The 18,437-nt window shown below is 33.9% G+C and overlaps 1 protein-coding gene across 2 annotated transcripts in view; it reads right to left on the bottom strand.

Moving 5' to 3' along the window:
- Positions 1 to 16,041, bottom strand: part of LOC112604330 (homeobox protein Hox-B1-like) — a 53,565-nt gene extending 37,524 nt beyond the window's left edge. Inside the window, exons 1-2 of one of the 2 annotated variants that reach the window (XM_025353306.1) lie at positions 15,976 to 16,041; positions 13,872 to 15,838 (exon numbers count right to left, since the gene is read on the bottom strand). In XM_025353306.1, the coding sequence (XP_025209091.1) occupies positions 13,872 to 14,976 (1,105 nt within the window). In that variant the 5' untranslated portion in view covers positions 14,977 to 15,838; positions 15,976 to 16,041. Of the gene's footprint in view, positions 1 to 13,871 lie in introns of both variants that reach the window. The other variant, XM_025353305.1, reaches the window with a different exon arrangement.
- Positions 16,042 to 18,437: the final 2,396 nt, after the last annotated feature.

The raw sequence follows: 18,437 nt of genomic DNA, 5'->3' as shown, positions 1-18,437 counted from the left end.
AAACAAAAAATAAAATAATAATAATTATATTACGTTAAATTAAATGGAGTTTTTTTTTTTTGTTTTTTAATGTATGTACTTAAACTTAAATCGACTGAGTAATTTTACGATTCAGTCAACCGTCATCAATGCAGTAGTAGGTTTAATCTATTTACTTGATGCGTAAAAAATATTCACAATTAATTTTCAATTAATTTCTCATCAAAATAAGGTCTAACTAATTTATAAAACGATTCGCTAAAAGATAGCACAATTTTAACCACGCAGCGTGATACACTGTATTGTCGAGTTTATTATTTATTTAAGTCATATTATAGATATCAAAAGAAACGGAGATTTCTAGATGGTTTCATGTAACAATTTGATGGCAGACATATTACACGGATACACTCAATGAATTCGTATATTATTATTTATTACGTGCAGGTGAAAACCTCGTTTAAATTGCTTGAAAAAGTCTAATTTTGGTATTATAATATTATATACATCGTGATTCATCTTTGCCGCGCCGCCAATGAAATTCGAAAGGACAAATGAGGGTGTTTGAATTTAAACAGTGGAAAACAAAATATCAAACAAGAAACCGGGACAAAAACTTAACCAGAAACTTGCAGATAACCAGATCAAGTGGGCTGCAGTCATTGGACAGGGGTGTGTATGTGTGTGTGTGGGAGGGGGTCTTGATTGTTTTTCCTCGTAGTGAAGAAGTACGAGCAACGATTACTAATAATAATAATAATACGTAATTGTACATATATAGTCATAATCGGATCTGGGTAGACAATAGGTAATCATAATCATTAGCCGACCATGAAGATTTCGTTGGACGACTTCGAAACCAGTGTTTATCCCGCGCCCTAAGTAGTTAATAACACAGGCCGATGTGTCCAAAAACAAAATAAAGGACGGGAGGAGCTAGGTCACAAAAGAAAACGCGGACGTCGCCGTCTATGTAGAGGGAGTAGAAGGATGATGGACTCCCCAATTAAATTTGCATACAATGTGTATGTGTGTTTCCCTTATGGTGTTGTTCTCCCGTAGATAATGCGATAATATTATTTTGTTATACAAAATTCGTGTGTGTGCGAGCGCGAGCGCGTATGTATACGGTGCAAAGTTAATTACACGCCGGCAAACGTATACACATAGCAAGTATCACGTTTACATAATATATAATATAGTTTGTGCGTGCAAGAGGTACGGGCGGCATACCACCCGATTGTGTTGAGGAAAGCAATACATTATTTATATATATATATATATATATATATATATATATATATATGTATGTATTACGACATTACGTAGGTCTATATACACACGACGGACGACGATAATTACTACTATATTATTATATCACGTGGTGGGATCTCCTCGACCGTTATAATTATTGTTACCGATCAGCCGACGACCAACGATGGTGTACGGCAAAAGGTATGGCAAATATTTGTCAAATAAAAAACGTTGAGATGACGCGTGTCTACATTACAGTATGACATCGCGCTCTTGAGAGCTCACTAATAGTAGGTTGAATTAGATCATTATTTCCCATATACCTTTATAATAATATGACGTACTCATCAATTATTTCTTATTAAACAACGCGTGTATGCACAACACGTATTATACTGGCATTAATTAATTACCAAGTGTAGGTATGTTATACATAAATATATACTTTCGACGATCTCTCTCATCTCATTATTTACACAATTATTTCACATAAATCGATTTCAATAGCACGTGCAATATGCAAGATATTAGTTTGGTTTTGATGGCTGCCCCCGGTAGATATGTAATATTACGATAATACTGTTCATCACTGTAATATTATGATAATATTGCTCATATTCGAACAAGAGCTTAAATTTAAAGTTATTTATTTGTATAACTCGACTTTAAATCAGTTTATTATATTATATACGTTTACATAGTACCTATAGATTTCTTGCAACTTAATATTTTAAAAATTATGAGTACACCGATACATTTAAATAGTAAATGAATATAAAAATAGTGAATGTATTTTATAAATTTTATTGCTACAGTGTAAAACATAAAAATAACACCTATACCTGTTATCTACTATTGAGGGTGTAATTAACAAAATTATTATAATTTTAGTTTATTGTTGTTAAAAATGTTAAAACACTATAATAAATAAAATAATAAAAGTTGGCCATTTTTAGATAATCGAGGGTTACTACCTACAATAAAGTAAACCATGAATTAAAAAGTTAATAAATTTAACTAATTCAACGCCCAAGCTTGCGTTACGTGATTGGACACTATTTATCAAAATATATAGTATATAGTATATACCTACTATAATATAATGTAAATTATACTAAAGAACTTAAAAAATATATATTGCATGATAACCGTGTATACTAAAAACAAGAGAGAGAGAGAGAAAGAGGTATTTAACTGATGCTAAATAAAACCTGTATCTAACTAAATTTTTTACCAAACAGCAGTGAGTGCAACGTATATCTATAAAATAGTTTTCAAACTCAATCCTCGTAAACGTAGTTTAAAGGACGTAATTTAAAAATTCCACTGCGAGAAAACGAGGATTACCCGTGCATAAAGAAAGAACGAGAGCAAATCATTTCGGGAATAAAATATCGTATATAAGATGTGCACGGCCATAATGTCTTCAGAAATAATTTTCGATATCTGATCAAGCGCGCACGCGCGTTACATGCATAAATCGTTTAATAATAAGAACAAGACTTGAAGTAATAAAAAAATTACAAATAAAAAAAAAAAAAATTAAAAAAATACCGTATAATAATACAACACGAAGCCCGTGAATGTGGGCGTCCGGATATGAGGATATATAAAGTTATTAAAAGTCCCGAGGATCACAGACCGGATAAGACACACACACACACACACGCTCATGCCGCATATATACCTGTACATAATGAGTAGTGAAATGTATATATAGACAGTATACAGCAATAATAATAATAATAATATACATGTACCTATAATAGTGTATATATATCGACGCGAAGAAGTCGTCGAGGCGGTATATAACATGTATTATATATGTATATATATGTGCATATACACGTATAGAGAATTGGTGAGCTTGCGGAGGCGCTCGCGGTGGTAGTGGTAGGGCTCTGTCAGGTTGTCGGTACCTTTGAGACCACACACCTCTGCCTTCCAATTAGAAGGTGCCGGTCCGGCCACTCCTTTAGGCCGCCGTCGACAACAAACGCGCCGGCAAATCGTACGGATTTTGTTTCGTTCCTATCCCCTTATACACAATATTCTATATATAAATATATAATAAAAGTACTCCAATATAATATACCTATAAGTATTAAGTATATACATATACATATATATATATATGTGTGTGTGTGTGTGTGTGTGTGTGTGTGTGTGTTGTATGTGTGCACTCTGTCGTCTTATATTATGCTCATTACTCAATGACCATCGCATCCGTCGCAACTGCATCAGCCTCCGGGCCGATTTGCAGGTACAAAACGAGAGGTGTATTAAGAGGAGGAAACAGACTAGTTTTTCATCGATTCCCTCTATCGTCTTGACCTGTGCAGTGCTGTGATATCAAAACAAATTTAAATTTGTATCCACGTATAAAACGGCACATCCCATTCCCCCCTACCTCGTTAGTTTGTCTCCTCCACCGTACGTTAGGTGGAGACGCCGGAAACGTTTACACGTAGGGTAAAACTATACGGTTCCGAGCATGTCTTGAAAAATAATATAGGATTTAGACCTCTGTGTTTTATCAGCTTATGTAATAGTATACGATTATGCGACCAACTCCAAGTCAAATTTTACACAAATACATTTTCATAACATTTTTATATCGTTCAAAACTAATAATCGTTTCTTAACACTCGTCGTGTACTAGCTACTACCATATTACGTAGCTTGTATTAATTTTAAGAATGTATTGTGCACAATATAAATCATAATCCAAAAAAAGGTTTACTCAAACCAATCACTAAAAATTGATTGGATTTAAAAGTGTCTTCTGTGTTACAAGCAAATAGTAAGTATATAGGTATATACTGAAAAACATTTAAATATAAATCAAGATGATCTAATTTATACGATGGGGGTTTGATCACATTTTAAATAAAATGAGATAATTCTGGCGAGGTTTAGATTGAAAAGTCCCGTTTTTTATACTATATATGTCTACCTATACTATCGCGGTCATTCGAATACGACGACAGTTATAATAGCAGTAGGTTTATATACGACGTGCATAATAGGTTAAATCGTGGAGACCGGTCGTTTTCGTGATAATTATGATTACAATTTATATATCGGCGTGTATGTATGAAGAAAAAACACATAATACAAGAATTATACTGAATATTATTATTATTATTATTATTATTATTATTATTATACGGTAGATAGATTGTGTAGATGTTTAGTAATTTGAAATATAATAATAATATTACTATAATTGAGCCTACAAGCATTTCCTTCGACCACCTTGCACTATTATTTTTTTTATTTTATTTTTTTTGTTTTTAATTCCTATAATTTAATACGCTATTCATTTTGAATACACGTTACAATTACTCTCTTAGGTACCTACATATTATTACGCATCGTTCGTGTAGTTGTATTGTTCCCTCCCCAACCATTTACTGTATAACTTTTCGACATGTTTTAAACAAATATAATATTAATTAATTTCAATTTACCATTCGTGTACGAAAATTCAAATAAATTGTGCCTATAAAATGGTTAAAATTTTAATTAAATTTACACTTAAATTATAATATATATGCTTGCAGATTTGAGTGGAAATGTGAACATAATAATAATTATACTATTATTTTTAAACGATGAAAGTTTTTTTTTAGCTCTTGTTTTTAGTCTTGTTAAATCATCTAAATTTTTTGACGTATGGCCAATTAAATTATTTTCGTATCAAACGACGCGACGATTAAAAGAGTAGATAAATAGCGAATTAATCTTATCCCACAAGTATATGCCATACAACAATATCGTTTAAAAGCAAAAAATATAATTTCCAATAAAGATTAAAGATGCGAGAGAATCTGCAGTCTAAATTTTCGACTTCTTGGTAACTGCGAATGGTGCAACACAATAACTGAATCGGAAACATAGATCTACGAAAAAAAATGAAACCGAATTGGCCGCGGACACGTACTCGAACATATTATAGGAAAAGTGCTGGTAGTGGTAAAATCATTTACTTCGAGTATACATTAAAAAATAAAGCCACAAAACGGGTACACGTGATCACGGTGCAGGAGTCTGTGGCTTTTGGCAGTAGGTGCAGCTGCGGCTACCCATGTAGGACGGAAAGACTTCCGCCGCGAGAAAGCAATCTCTACGCTGTATGTGCGATACACGGTCCCTGCACTGAATGATGATGATTGTGATGATAATAATAATATACGAAGAACGATAGCTACAGTATAGTACGTGCGCACAAGAGACGCGGGAAAACCGGATAACTGGCGTGTGGGAAAACGCGGCTGACCAACCGCACTATAGCTGACTTGGCCACCACAATAGCGTATAACAACAACTCAGTAATAATAATAATAATAATAATAATAGCAATAATAACGATAATTTAATGTAATAATATTATTATAATGACAGGCAGCATCCGTTTGGTTCGTGCCCGCGTCTTTTTCCACTATTATTATTACCGGTCGATAATCAAATTCACACGGTGCTGGTAGGTAAGGTACGTACCAGCCATCACTGCAGGTCGACGACGACGACTACGATGACGTTATTTCACGTGCTATTAACCACCACATAACTCGAGATGATGAGGCTGCGGCGGCTACCGGTCATCTCAGTCTCAATACTTTGTAATAATATCATCGTTCATCGCTACAGCGGGCGCCCTCTCATCTAAAGAACTCTCACACTAACCACAACTCGCGCATACACACCCACCATCGGTTTTCCTATAGCACACGTATTCGAGAAGAAAACATAATTTCGTTTGTATCGGTAAACGCGACTGTTTTATACAGGTACGAGTATATATATATATTTTTTTTTCGATTCATATCGAAAATTATATAAGGTAATCAGCGTTGCCGCGGATTGTCAAAGTATATATATCACCAGAAAAACATTATTGAAATCATTTTACGAATAAAAGGTTATTTTCTACCATCGCCTTCGGTGTTTTATTGTTATAATTTTTTTTTTTTTTGTTACCAGCGCCGTTGCGGCGAAACCAATGCGCGCGCCGAGGTCAATCGATTCGCAATGACTTCACTGCACCACATTGACGATCGCGTCGTTTACCCGTCATATCGTAAAACTGAACAAACCTTTGAATGTATAGTGCGTGATTTAACATACTTGAAATTGAAAATTTACTACAGCTATTATATTTTAAACCATGGTTCGAGTAGTAATATTTATACCATACAGCCACACCCATCTTACTGCGGTTGTGACAATATTTGCTTCATATACTGTGCTCAGTGCACACAGTTTTTAGCACTACTATACAATATTTGTCGCGATAAAAACTAAGTAAAAATTTGACGATACTAAATTACTATGTTGTGTTTGTTGTACCGTAAAGCAAAGAGTTTAGGTTTTATAATAATAGGAGTTAAAAACGTTTCCGGTTACTGAATTTAGGTTTTAAACAGATAACGCTTTTTAATTATTTCGACATACTCGTATTTATTTTACATGAGCATTAAATTACTAAAATAAAACTATAATTAAAATATGGCTTAATATTTGTTTAAAATCAAAGATACTTGAAAACATTTTACTGTTGATTAATATTTTTCCACGTCATAATTGGAAAAATCGAATCAAAAATTAGTACACAATTTAACATAGCCACATGTATGATCACTGATCCATAAAATTTACAACATATTTAAACATTTGGCAATGTTTTAAAATTTTATGCACGTATTAAACAATTGATGAGTGTTGTAATAACCTACATACAAAATCATATATAACTAAAATAAAGTACAGTTTATCACTTTTTTGTTCCTAAAAATTAAACGAAATTGTTTTTTATCTGTTGGTATTTTTTTATATTATGTATACTGTTATTATTTTATAAGCTCTTTGCATTAAACATAAAATAAACTTTTTATTTGAATATTAAAAATTCAAAAACACTTATTCCAAATGTAAAAAAAACAGTATAACAATGTAATAGGTGTTGTATAATATATGGACGACGAATACTTTTATACAGGTTTGTATTTTTTTGTTCTCTAAATTAACGTAGTGGATTTGGATTTCGATTATTTGTAGAACAGCCACAAAATACGCGTTTTAGATTTCAATTGGTTTTATTTTTATTTACCTCGTCGCATCAGTGGGAATTACGCGGAATGGAACAATAATGTTCAACATAATAAACGCCTGCGCCGCCAAACGACATAAATTTCACTGTTGGACTGGTGTCGAGGGGTTAAAGTTTGGAGGGATATATAACCATCAGGGCCGTCTAGAAACAGATTTGTTTTTATTATCCCCGGTTTGTTGGTAAAGGGAGATGACGACGACGGGATCCGCACACGAGAGGATTTATTAAGCTAAAAATCCAATGACGTCCCCTTCGCCACGCGCGTTACGGTATACGAGAAAACGGTTTATTAAACGTTTGCTTTAACAGAGTCAACCATAGTAATAATAATAATAATAATTACCACAAATAAAGAGCAGGGACATTATGGGCACTAAACGAAAAAAATAAAACTTGGAAATAAACGACTTGTATGCGGTAAAAATATACAAATAGATATCAAATCCAAAACAAAATAATTCAGTAAGTTTTACTCATTATTTTAATGTTTTTTAACACATTTACTTGACAACAAATTTAAAACAATTAAATAACGTAACATAATGCGATTTAATTATAAATGTACTACCATTAGTATAATATTATGCATATTAAAACGTTGACAATATTGAAAATTAAAGATAAACAAAAATTTTGGGTGTTTAAAAATAAATAGGTGATTAAAATTAATTATAAGTACTTATTTCTTGATAAAATATGTTATCCGATTTGTTTATAGTCAAAAAATATCGTGTCTAGATAATTTTTTTAGCGAAGGCATTTTTTTTAAATGTATACTAGCATTATATAATACTATGTTTACGGTCTAGGTACACCATAAGATTGTATGCAACGTTAAAAATAAATTTAAAATTGTTGAAACCCACCTGACATATTCAGATCATATCTTCTTTAGATTACCAAACGTATGATCATAAAATTTAAAATTAAATATTCACGGAATGTATAGAAAATTTATATCACCTTTTACAAAACATATTTATCGACATATCTATAATAGTCATTAAATTCAATTGATTATCCAGGTACACTACTGTAATATAGATAGACATTGGAAAATAAAAATAAAACCTGATTATAATTTATATTTGATTGCCGGAAAATGGTATAATGTTGAACTTTTTGTACAAAAATCAATATCCATATACCTATAAGTATATACTATGAAAAATACTCGGCAAATTTGTGTACTGTTTTACGACGAGATTGACACGTTATTCGCGTGTCGGTTATAATTTGCTGTCGGCTGCTTAGTGAGGAAAAATCGATATAATACGCTATTGTATAAACAAGGTAAGTATATATTATATCATGCTCATAAACATCCTGTGCGCGTTTAGGACCGTTGAAAGTACCCATTTTCATTATTCAAAACTTGAATTTTTTATAATTCATAAATTGTTATTACTACCTGAAAAAACTAGCGGTGCAATGTCATGCTACGCATTTTAAGATTTTTGAGTCTTGATGCATTGTAATTAATAATAATAGAATAATATATTTATTCATTTATATCTAAAAAATAAAATAAGATAATTTAATCTCTATTTAACTTGAATAAAAATATTTTTGAGTTAAAACTCTCGACATCTGACATATTGTTTATTAACAGATAAAATATATGATATACCTATGTTTTATTTTTTCCAATTTTTATGATATACCTTTTACAAGATGGTGTTTGCTTATAAATTAAGACTGCACTTATTATACTAGTTAATTGTTTATATACTAAAAATAAAATGTTGCGTTGAATAATTAGGTAGGAGAATTTATCATACTTTTTAGAAAGGAAAAAAACATTTGATTGTTTAAAAATAATTTTTTTTTTTTAGTTATTTTTTTAAATAGTTGTTTTTAAATTAAAATTTTGAAAAAAAATACTTCACTAAAATTTATGAAGGTTATAAAGGTCATGAAATTATGAATATTTTATTTTTTTGAATCGATCTAATAAAAAATAGTGAAAATCAAAGACTTCTGTGTTAAGTAAGTGAATAATTTACTTTGACATATTGAGAAAATTAAAGTATATAATTTTTATGTTAGATTAGATTGTTTTTTCATGTAGGAGTATCTCAAAATAAAACATTTGAAAAAATTTTAAACTCTATGATTTTAAATTGGGTTAAATTTTGTTACACTAATCAACTCTACTATTTTATTATAATTTAATAGAACATAAAATTTAATGGTTTCAGGGTCCTAAAAAAAAAACCGTGACATATTTTGCACATTATACTAAATTTGTTTTACTTAGAGTCATATTCAGAGATTCGTATTCATATCACGAAGTGAAAATGAAGACGAGAATAAGTTGAAAGTTTTGACGCAGAAATATTTTCTGTTAACGTATTTAGTAGATACACGCGACATTAGTCCATTTTACTTTGTTGTAAGTATATTATTATATTGTTGTCATCGTATATAATTTCTGTTGTCTCGTGCGACTATTATATCATATTATAAGGATAACACATTAGATATATTAATATAGTATTATCTTAGTCAAAGTAGGTACCTGTATATTAACATATACTAAATATATATATACATATATACACTGTTAAAAATGTAGTCATCGTATCACATTTAAAGACAACGTTAGAGGGCCGTAGAGTTGGTAAAAAATAAAAATACCGTATAACGTAGGTATACACACTAAAACGTTGTAGCGGAGGGTGGTCCGCGTGTAGGCACATTGTAATAGAAAACGGGGCTGAAGAATAAAATTTGAATCACAAGACCACATAAATTAGGCTCGACAAGTAGACTAGGGACACGGAAACCTAAAACGCTGCGCGGCGGGCCGTCAGAGGGTAACAACAACATCTGCTCTATGTCCACCTCACCGTATAATATAATTAAATTTCCCGTATAATATTATTGTCGGTTGTTATTATATTTCTTCCATTCTGCGTTATTAATACGTCATATACAAATAATGTTTTAATTATACACGGGGCCCAGAGTTTAGGCGTTATTTATTGTTGTTATTACATATACGGTGGTGCGAAGCGCATCACATACGAAACAATATAGCATTGGTATATTTTATATTAACCTCCTAATGACGTCGAAGACTAGTCGGTTATTCTATTGTTCCACGCGCGCTTAAAGAAAACCGACGTTCATGGGTCTCTTTACTACGGGGTGGTCCGTGAAGGGCGGCCGCGGGACGTCAAAAGGGCGGTTTTATTTCTCACCTAAACAATATTTATGTGTCCGCGTGCAGTGGATGTGTATGTGTATTTGTGTGCGTGTATGTATATTATTGTATGTGCGTGCGCTAGCCCTCGATTTTCGAGTGTTGTCGCAGACCATCGATCGATCGTTTGAAGATTTTTGTTTTCCTTGCACCCCTTTTATATTGTAGTGTCTATATACCTACGCTTATTATGTAGAATATTATAATACACGCATTATTTAACGCCGGCCAAGTGTTCGAGTATGATTCGCAGCAAAGCATTATTCATTTGCAATCTACCGTGAACAATAACACGAAATTGTGCTTCTCTTGGGGGGGGGGGGTTGTTGAAAATCCGTAAGATGCATAAAATTAAACCCTGGAAAACACTCGGTTACTTGCATACCCTTTTTTAGGTTTTACTCACAGTTAGATAATTTATATACAATCAAGGAACATATACTGATAAATGATGAATTGATTCATGAGTGTGTTCGACGGCGTTGGCCATGGGTTAATAACTATAATAATTATTATTATTATTAATTGTACGATATTTAAGATAAATATTTTAGTTATACGTATTTTAATCATGTAACTGTTACGTTTTAATACCTACACATAATTGTATATTTTCGCGGCAGAAGTTGATAGGTATATAGTACATATGGATTATTTTGAAACGCTAAACCGAACAAAATTATTATTGGTTATAAAATATATAATAGTTTTAAAGACCTCATTAATTTTCATAACTGTTTTAATTATCGATGTTTAAATTGGGTATATTTTAATTGTGTGCGTTAATGATAAAAATGGAAAATATATGCATCAACCCCTTTATATAATATGTAAGACATATATATGTAATGATTATATTTATTTATTTATTATTTATTACTACAGATCAGAAAAACAATATAATAATACAATTATTAATTAATAGTTTATTATATTAATCATTTAAAAAATTCAAATTTTAGGTAAATATAGGTATATACATTTTTTCTTCATTGTTGGATTAAGAAATTTAAATATTATTAACCGGATTTAAATGTGAAATTCTATATAGAATTTATTAACGGTAAACGTATTAGTTTATCATCCTGGGATATTCAGGTAAACAAATAATTTAGTCGATTGGGTATGCTATTAAAAACTTGAAAATATAAAAGCTAAAAATCAATAATAGTTGTAATCGGTGGAATTTATAATATTTATTTAGGTAAAAAAAATTATTGGTAACCAATAATGGTAGAATTTACAATTTTAATATAACCCTATACTCCACTTTCTATAATTGGCTAAATTAATAATCACTCAAAATATATCTATTAAGTGAAATGATCTGATATTTTTGTTTATATATTAAAGAAGATATACAATTTAGTCTCGGATCTAGAATTTTATTTAAGGCTGTATTCTATCTGGTATTCATTAATTTAATCAAGTCCAATAATACAATACAACTGATATCGAAATTTCCTATTGATTCCTTAATTACATGTCATTTATTTCACTTAATAGATATTAAATAATAGTACTACAACATAGAACAACATGGCTATATTTAATTTTATGGAATAAGTGTGCTACTATTCAATGTTTTAAAATATTGAAAATCAAAGTAATGTGTAGCAAAATGGTATATATTTTATATATCATTGATGAAATTTAAATTTTAGTTTCACTAAATATTTTTATGTTAACAATTTAAATAATTTTTGTTATGTAAAAAGTGGATGTCCAGTTTATTTTAAATTTTTCCATACACAAAATAATAAAAATAAATTATTTAAATAAACAAAAAATAATATTATTTAAAGAACAATCTAAAAAACAAAATGAAAAACCATTAAAAATAATGCGTAAATACTTAATGAAAACTGATATACATTATTGTATATGTAATTATATTAAATTTGTAATGACATTTTGGAAGTTCTTTATTTAAATTTTTTTTTTTTTTTGACATAATTGAGTCAGATTATTTTTCATATCAAATAAGGTGTAAGATTTAATAAGAAAACTGTAATGCTTCTGATCATAGGCGAAACTAGACATTTTTATTAGGTCAGGCCAAATAAAATAAATATAAAAAAATATGTGCCCAAATAATTATTAAAATATATAATATACATTATAAAAATTTTCCGCCAGTATTAGGTCAGGCCATAGCCTGACTGGCCTGACCCGTAGTTTCGCCTATGCTTCTGATATCATGTACTGGCTGCATCTTAAGTATTAATTGTCAATCATTGTCACACTACATTTAATTGTCAACTCATTTTTAATACTAAAAATTTGCTATACTTTAAGTACCTACTTACACTATTAAATACTTGCTAATGTAAAATTTATATTAAATAAATAGATAATTATTGTTCATTACAAATGATGAAAAGCGTAATTCACTTGTAGTAAATACCATTTAGTATTTAAAGGTCGGATGACAAACGTCCTAGTTTTTAAGAAAAATAATTATGGAATTACTGATTATAACTTTTTTGCGGCATGCCTGCAATTACATAAAAGAGTGGAATTCATAGATATTTTCATGAGTTGTGTTATTATATTAATCCGCATACATTATAATAAGCGTAATATATATATATATACATGTTATTTTGTAATCCCACGCATCCGAATCGAATGTACCAATACCCAACATATACGAAAGAATATTTTAGTGCTGTGGATGCATTTTTTTAGAATAAATTTAATAATATAAATGTCTATCCAAAACTAATGTGTTCGTTTTATTATTTTTTTCATCTTTCTATTCTATTATTTCAATCTTCAAATATAGGTGTCCCGCTGAGTTCCAACTATATGTAACGCAGTCGATAATAATATAATTTAGATACCTAAGTATCCTAGCTATAAACTAAATCAAAATGCGCGACATACCGGCGCATGCCAATTATAACGTTTTGAATGGCAAAAAATCCTTGAAACATTACAATAAAAACCTATTAACACAACAGTATAGGAGTGTCATATCGTGTTCATAATAATTCATATTATATTAAATATAGCTATTAGCTACTGCAGTTATTATGACAGGATTAGCTAGTTGGGTATTAAATGATTCAAAACCAGAATGGCACTTGACAAAATCGATTTTCTACTTAGCGATTAATAGTATAATAGCAGTAATTTTAGTCGGCGAGAAAAACGGATTGGTTAATTGGTAATTAAATAAAGAATACCTATTAGATTTTTCAACACACGTGGCTCCCACCCAATAAATATCGGAAAATCTCATTTAAAGACTGCAATTTAAATCCAAAAACCAAATGAAAATTTGAAATAGATATTAAACATTGCACTTACCGGCTCCAGACGGGTCGCCATGCAGTTGATCGAACGTCTTACTGGTCATCTGGAACAGAGCGTCCAGCGGTGACGAATTGTCGTTGTTCTTGCCGGCCGCTTGTTGTTTCCTGGCTGCGGCCGCGGACGACAACGACGGGTTCGACTGGGTGCAACTCGCTATTTCCGGACTGGTGCAACACTCACTTCCGTCCGTGCTGGACCGGCCGCTGGTGCACGTGGAAGTCTCGTAGTCGGCTGATTTTGGCCGGTGGTGATGCTGGTGCTGCTGGTGATGGTGATGATGTTGCTGTTGCTGCTGCTGGTGCTGTAAGTGCTGTATGAACAGCGAGTGCGGGAACAGGGCGCCTACGACGGGCTGTCGGTGAGCAGGCGGTGGAGGAGGCGGTGGCGGCACGAACGAGGTGCAAGGAGGCTGGTACTCCTCGGCCCACGGTCTGACGATCTTGGCCGCATCGTCAGCCGTCGTGGCCGACGGTGGTTTGCCGCCCGCCGACGACGGTTCGTGGCTGAGTATGTCGGCGATGCTGAACGACTTGACGCCGGCTGCGGGCTGCGCGTCCTCGGCAACGGCCGAAGAACCAGCGATTGTCCGACCACTTTGCTGCGTGGATGTCGTCGTCGTCGTCATCGTCATCATGTCGACGCGGCCGGAAGCCGGGCAGCCGTCAAGCAGCGGCGGCGGCGGCGACGTCAACAAAGACTGATGCTGCTGGTGTAGCCTGTGCGCCCGACGCTTGGGCGCGTAGCTCTTGCGATCGCTAATGCCGTAGCTCACCTTGTCGATCTGCACCGTGCCCAACTTCTTCAGCGGTTCGAAGTAATCGGAACCGCCGCCGGACGACGACGTGTCGGATCCATGACCGCCGCCGTCGTCGTGCAGCCGGGCGTAACACTCGGCCGACGCCGGTGGCGACGGCCTTCCGACGCTTATGTCGTCCGTGTCGTCGGCCACCGGACTCCGGGGCGATCGGCACCTAGCGGCCGCGGCGTAACCGCTCAGATCGGTCGGGTAACCGCCGTAGTAACAACTCTTGTTATTGTTGTTATTGGTGGTGGTGCGCAACAACGCTATGGATTTCATGCTATCCGCGACTGGAGTCATCAACAGCACATGTCCCGAACGCGATCGGCGCCGTAAGTCCTACCGATCTCTGGAAAGCACGAAATTATACAGGTACTGTCGCAGACACCTAACCGTTATCGTGGTACGTAGTAATTATACACGCAGCGACGTCGCGCAATAATAATTATTAAACGAATCGAAAACGAAACCGAACTGAACTCGACGTAAAACTTAAATATTGATAGCAATAATGTTATTACTTATTATTATAAACAGTGGCGTTTCCTGACTTTCGGCGTTAGGCGTTGATGTGTGAGGAAAACAATTAAGAAAACTCCCCTTACGGGAAATAAATTCGTATCAACTATTAACAATCAACATATTATTAAAATTATTTATTTTAAATACTTTTAAATTTTTAAAAATACATCCAAATCCAACATCTATAAAATTAAATATAATATAAAACTGAAAATGTACAAATTAATATAATAATGAATATATTATGTTTTCGACGATCGGCGTTGCAGTCTTGCAGTACGAGTGTACGACGTAAACAGGATAACGTGCAGCCGCGACGATCCCCACTAACGGTCCAAACACAGTGTATAGGCTAGCGCTAGACTAGTGAGTAGTGGCTAGTCGTTAATTTCATTTTCAACGACTTGGTCTAGTATTAACATGGCACCGAAGTTATCCGAAAATATCACGACAAATTACGAATATGAGATATTAGATACCACAAGTCGTTGTTCGAAACATTAACGTCCTACACGGCTACACCCTACGGCCTACACAAACACAACATAATACAATATTATTCCGTAATCGGCGTAATGTTATTGGACGCCGTTGCGCGTCGTAGCTGCAGACGGCGCGGGCGAATGGTCGAGTTTAGAGCCTAAAATAGACAAAAGTAACAATAGTTTATTATTTGATATTATTATTTTTACATGACAATTATTTTAAGATTTTGTAAATAAAATTATATAACCATGTAATATACTAATATGAATTACAAATTACAATATTACACACATGTATGACATCAATGTTTAGGGCGTTAACACACAACTTGCACACCCAGAGAAAACGCCACTGATTGCCGATAAAGTACATCTGTACGGCTGCGGCGGCGGCGGAGCGAGACGAGAACGTGCGTGTAAAACGCGGGCGGTGCGCACTGACGGCGAGTCCACTGAGTATTAATCCGTCAGCGGCGGCGGCGATCGGTCGTCGTGCCCGCCGCACCGTCATCGCCACCGTCGTCGTCGTCGTCGTCGTCGTCGTCGACGTCAGTTGTAGCGCGGGTCGTCGGCGGGGTGGGGGACAGCGGCTACGGCCGTGGGACGGCGCGCGCCGGGCGGCGGCACCGGTGCAGTCGACCAATCGACGAGCCCTGCACCGCCCATACGCCCGTTCGCACCGACGAACACTCCGCCGCCTTAACCCTTTAATTACGCCTTCTTTGTCGGCGGCTCGGCGGACGGACACACAGACGCCGACATCGACACCGACGGCGGCGGCCCTCTCCTCTTTTAAACACTAAATTATGTTTTCTTCATCGCCACCGCTCGTCTGTGTAATAATATTATGTGCATCGCCAGCGCGTATATCGCCGCCGCCGCCGCCGCGTTAACCATCACACGATACCAAGTCGATTCATCTCGGACGTAATTTATTGGCGCGACACGGCTATCCCCCCCCGCCCGCCGCCGACGCCATCCACTCGTCCCCGCGACCGCAGCGTTCAACGGCCGGCGGTCCGATTGCTCTCGTCGTATACACCGTGTGGCTATAACTCGCGGCTCGACGCTCGCCCGTCGCGAGTATTCTCTCTTTTCGTTTACAATAATAATAATAATAATAATAATATTCTCCCCGCGCACACGCGGCGGCGTTATAGTAATAATAATACCTAATTATTATTATTATTATTACACGCGCACGCGCATTCACAACGCGTTTTGAATAATATTACAGTCTGTGAATATAATATATGTATATGTATTTATGTGTTCCTATCGTGACGCTAACTGGGTGGCCTAACGAGTATTAGTCGTCGTCGTCGTCGTCGACGTCGTCCATGTATACGCGCATCGGCCCACCGACAAGGCGTTATTATTATTTATTCCGACGAAGACGACGACGATGCCGAACGATTTTCGTAGTTATACCTCGTATAAATTTAGGTGAATCATCGTTAAACACCATCTAAGACTTGATTTTTCAAGACGCATAAAAAACGTTTAAAAATCAAAATCAAAAAAAAAAAAAAAAGATTATTATTAATTTACTATTTACAGAAAGAAATATTTAAATTTTAAAGTTAATTAATCTTTTTTAGACAAATAAAATGTAGCGGAGATTAGAGGTTTTTTTAATGATAGTTGGTGTTATAATATTAATATATTATACATTTTTAATTACGTTTAGAAGATTTTTCTTAAACAATAAATTATTATTATTATTACTGCAGTAGCTAAAATATATAGGATGAGATTTTATTATTTTTTGTATTATTAATATGAATATAAGCGATAACTACACACACACACATATATATATATATGAGATATTATCAAACGATATAGCTAATTATTATTTTTTTTAATCCTAAAAAACCTGAAAAAGTAAGTTTGATATACATATAAAGGGTATTATTTTTTTTTTTTTTTTTGTACTCACGAATCTACACGAGTACTTAATTGTCAGCCATCTGCCATGCAGGGTACATAGATCACTCTCGTCTCATCACGCCGTGACAACCATTATAATATTATATCGATAATAATAACACGATTTTTAAACACCTCTGCACTAGAACAGCGTAGTCACAGCAGCAGTCAGGGCTCATTAGAATCGTAAAATTATTGTTGCTATATTACCTACATCCTCTCCTCTTCATAATATTATATTCCGACGTCGCCGCTGCGGTGGCCTACAGCGATCTTTATTTTACGTGTACCTGTAGCAGCGTATGTATATGTAATATTATAATATTTAATAGGTAATATATAAAAAAAAAAATGTTCGTTTCGATGCGATGGTAATCTTATACTATAATTTTTAGATTATTTTTATTAATATATTTATATTTATATTTTATTCTCATTTATGCGCAACAACTACAATATTCTTTGTTTGAAGGAAAAATACAAAAAAAAGCAATCACTCAAAAAGCACGAATGTTTATTTCTCGATTTCAAATTCTTCTATATAATATTATATATTTATATGTTATGTAACGATAATATTCGTTTATAAATAAGTACCTACGGCGACAGTTCGCTAAGACATCGGGAAAATAATATTCGTATATAATACTTATACCGAATAGCTATTACTGCTGCTGCACCGTGTACAACAATTATATGTTTCATTTTTGCATTGCTCGTCTTAAGATTCACTTTAACCGCTAACTTTGAGTTGAAAACCGCATTATTTTATTTAAGGTGGCATAGTCCCGGATAGTGTACTTTATTGTTTAACATCAAATA

Source organism: Melanaphis sacchari, unplaced genomic scaffold, assembly GCF_002803265.2.
Source record: "Melanaphis sacchari strain LSU unplaced genomic scaffold, SCAv2.0 Contig11_pilon_pilon, whole genome shotgun sequence".
Lineage (NCBI taxonomy): Eukaryota > Metazoa > Arthropoda > Insecta > Hemiptera > Aphididae > Melanaphis > Melanaphis sacchari.
Note: the sequence above shows the minus strand (reverse complement) of the source record. Positions and strands in the feature narration are given on the sequence as shown.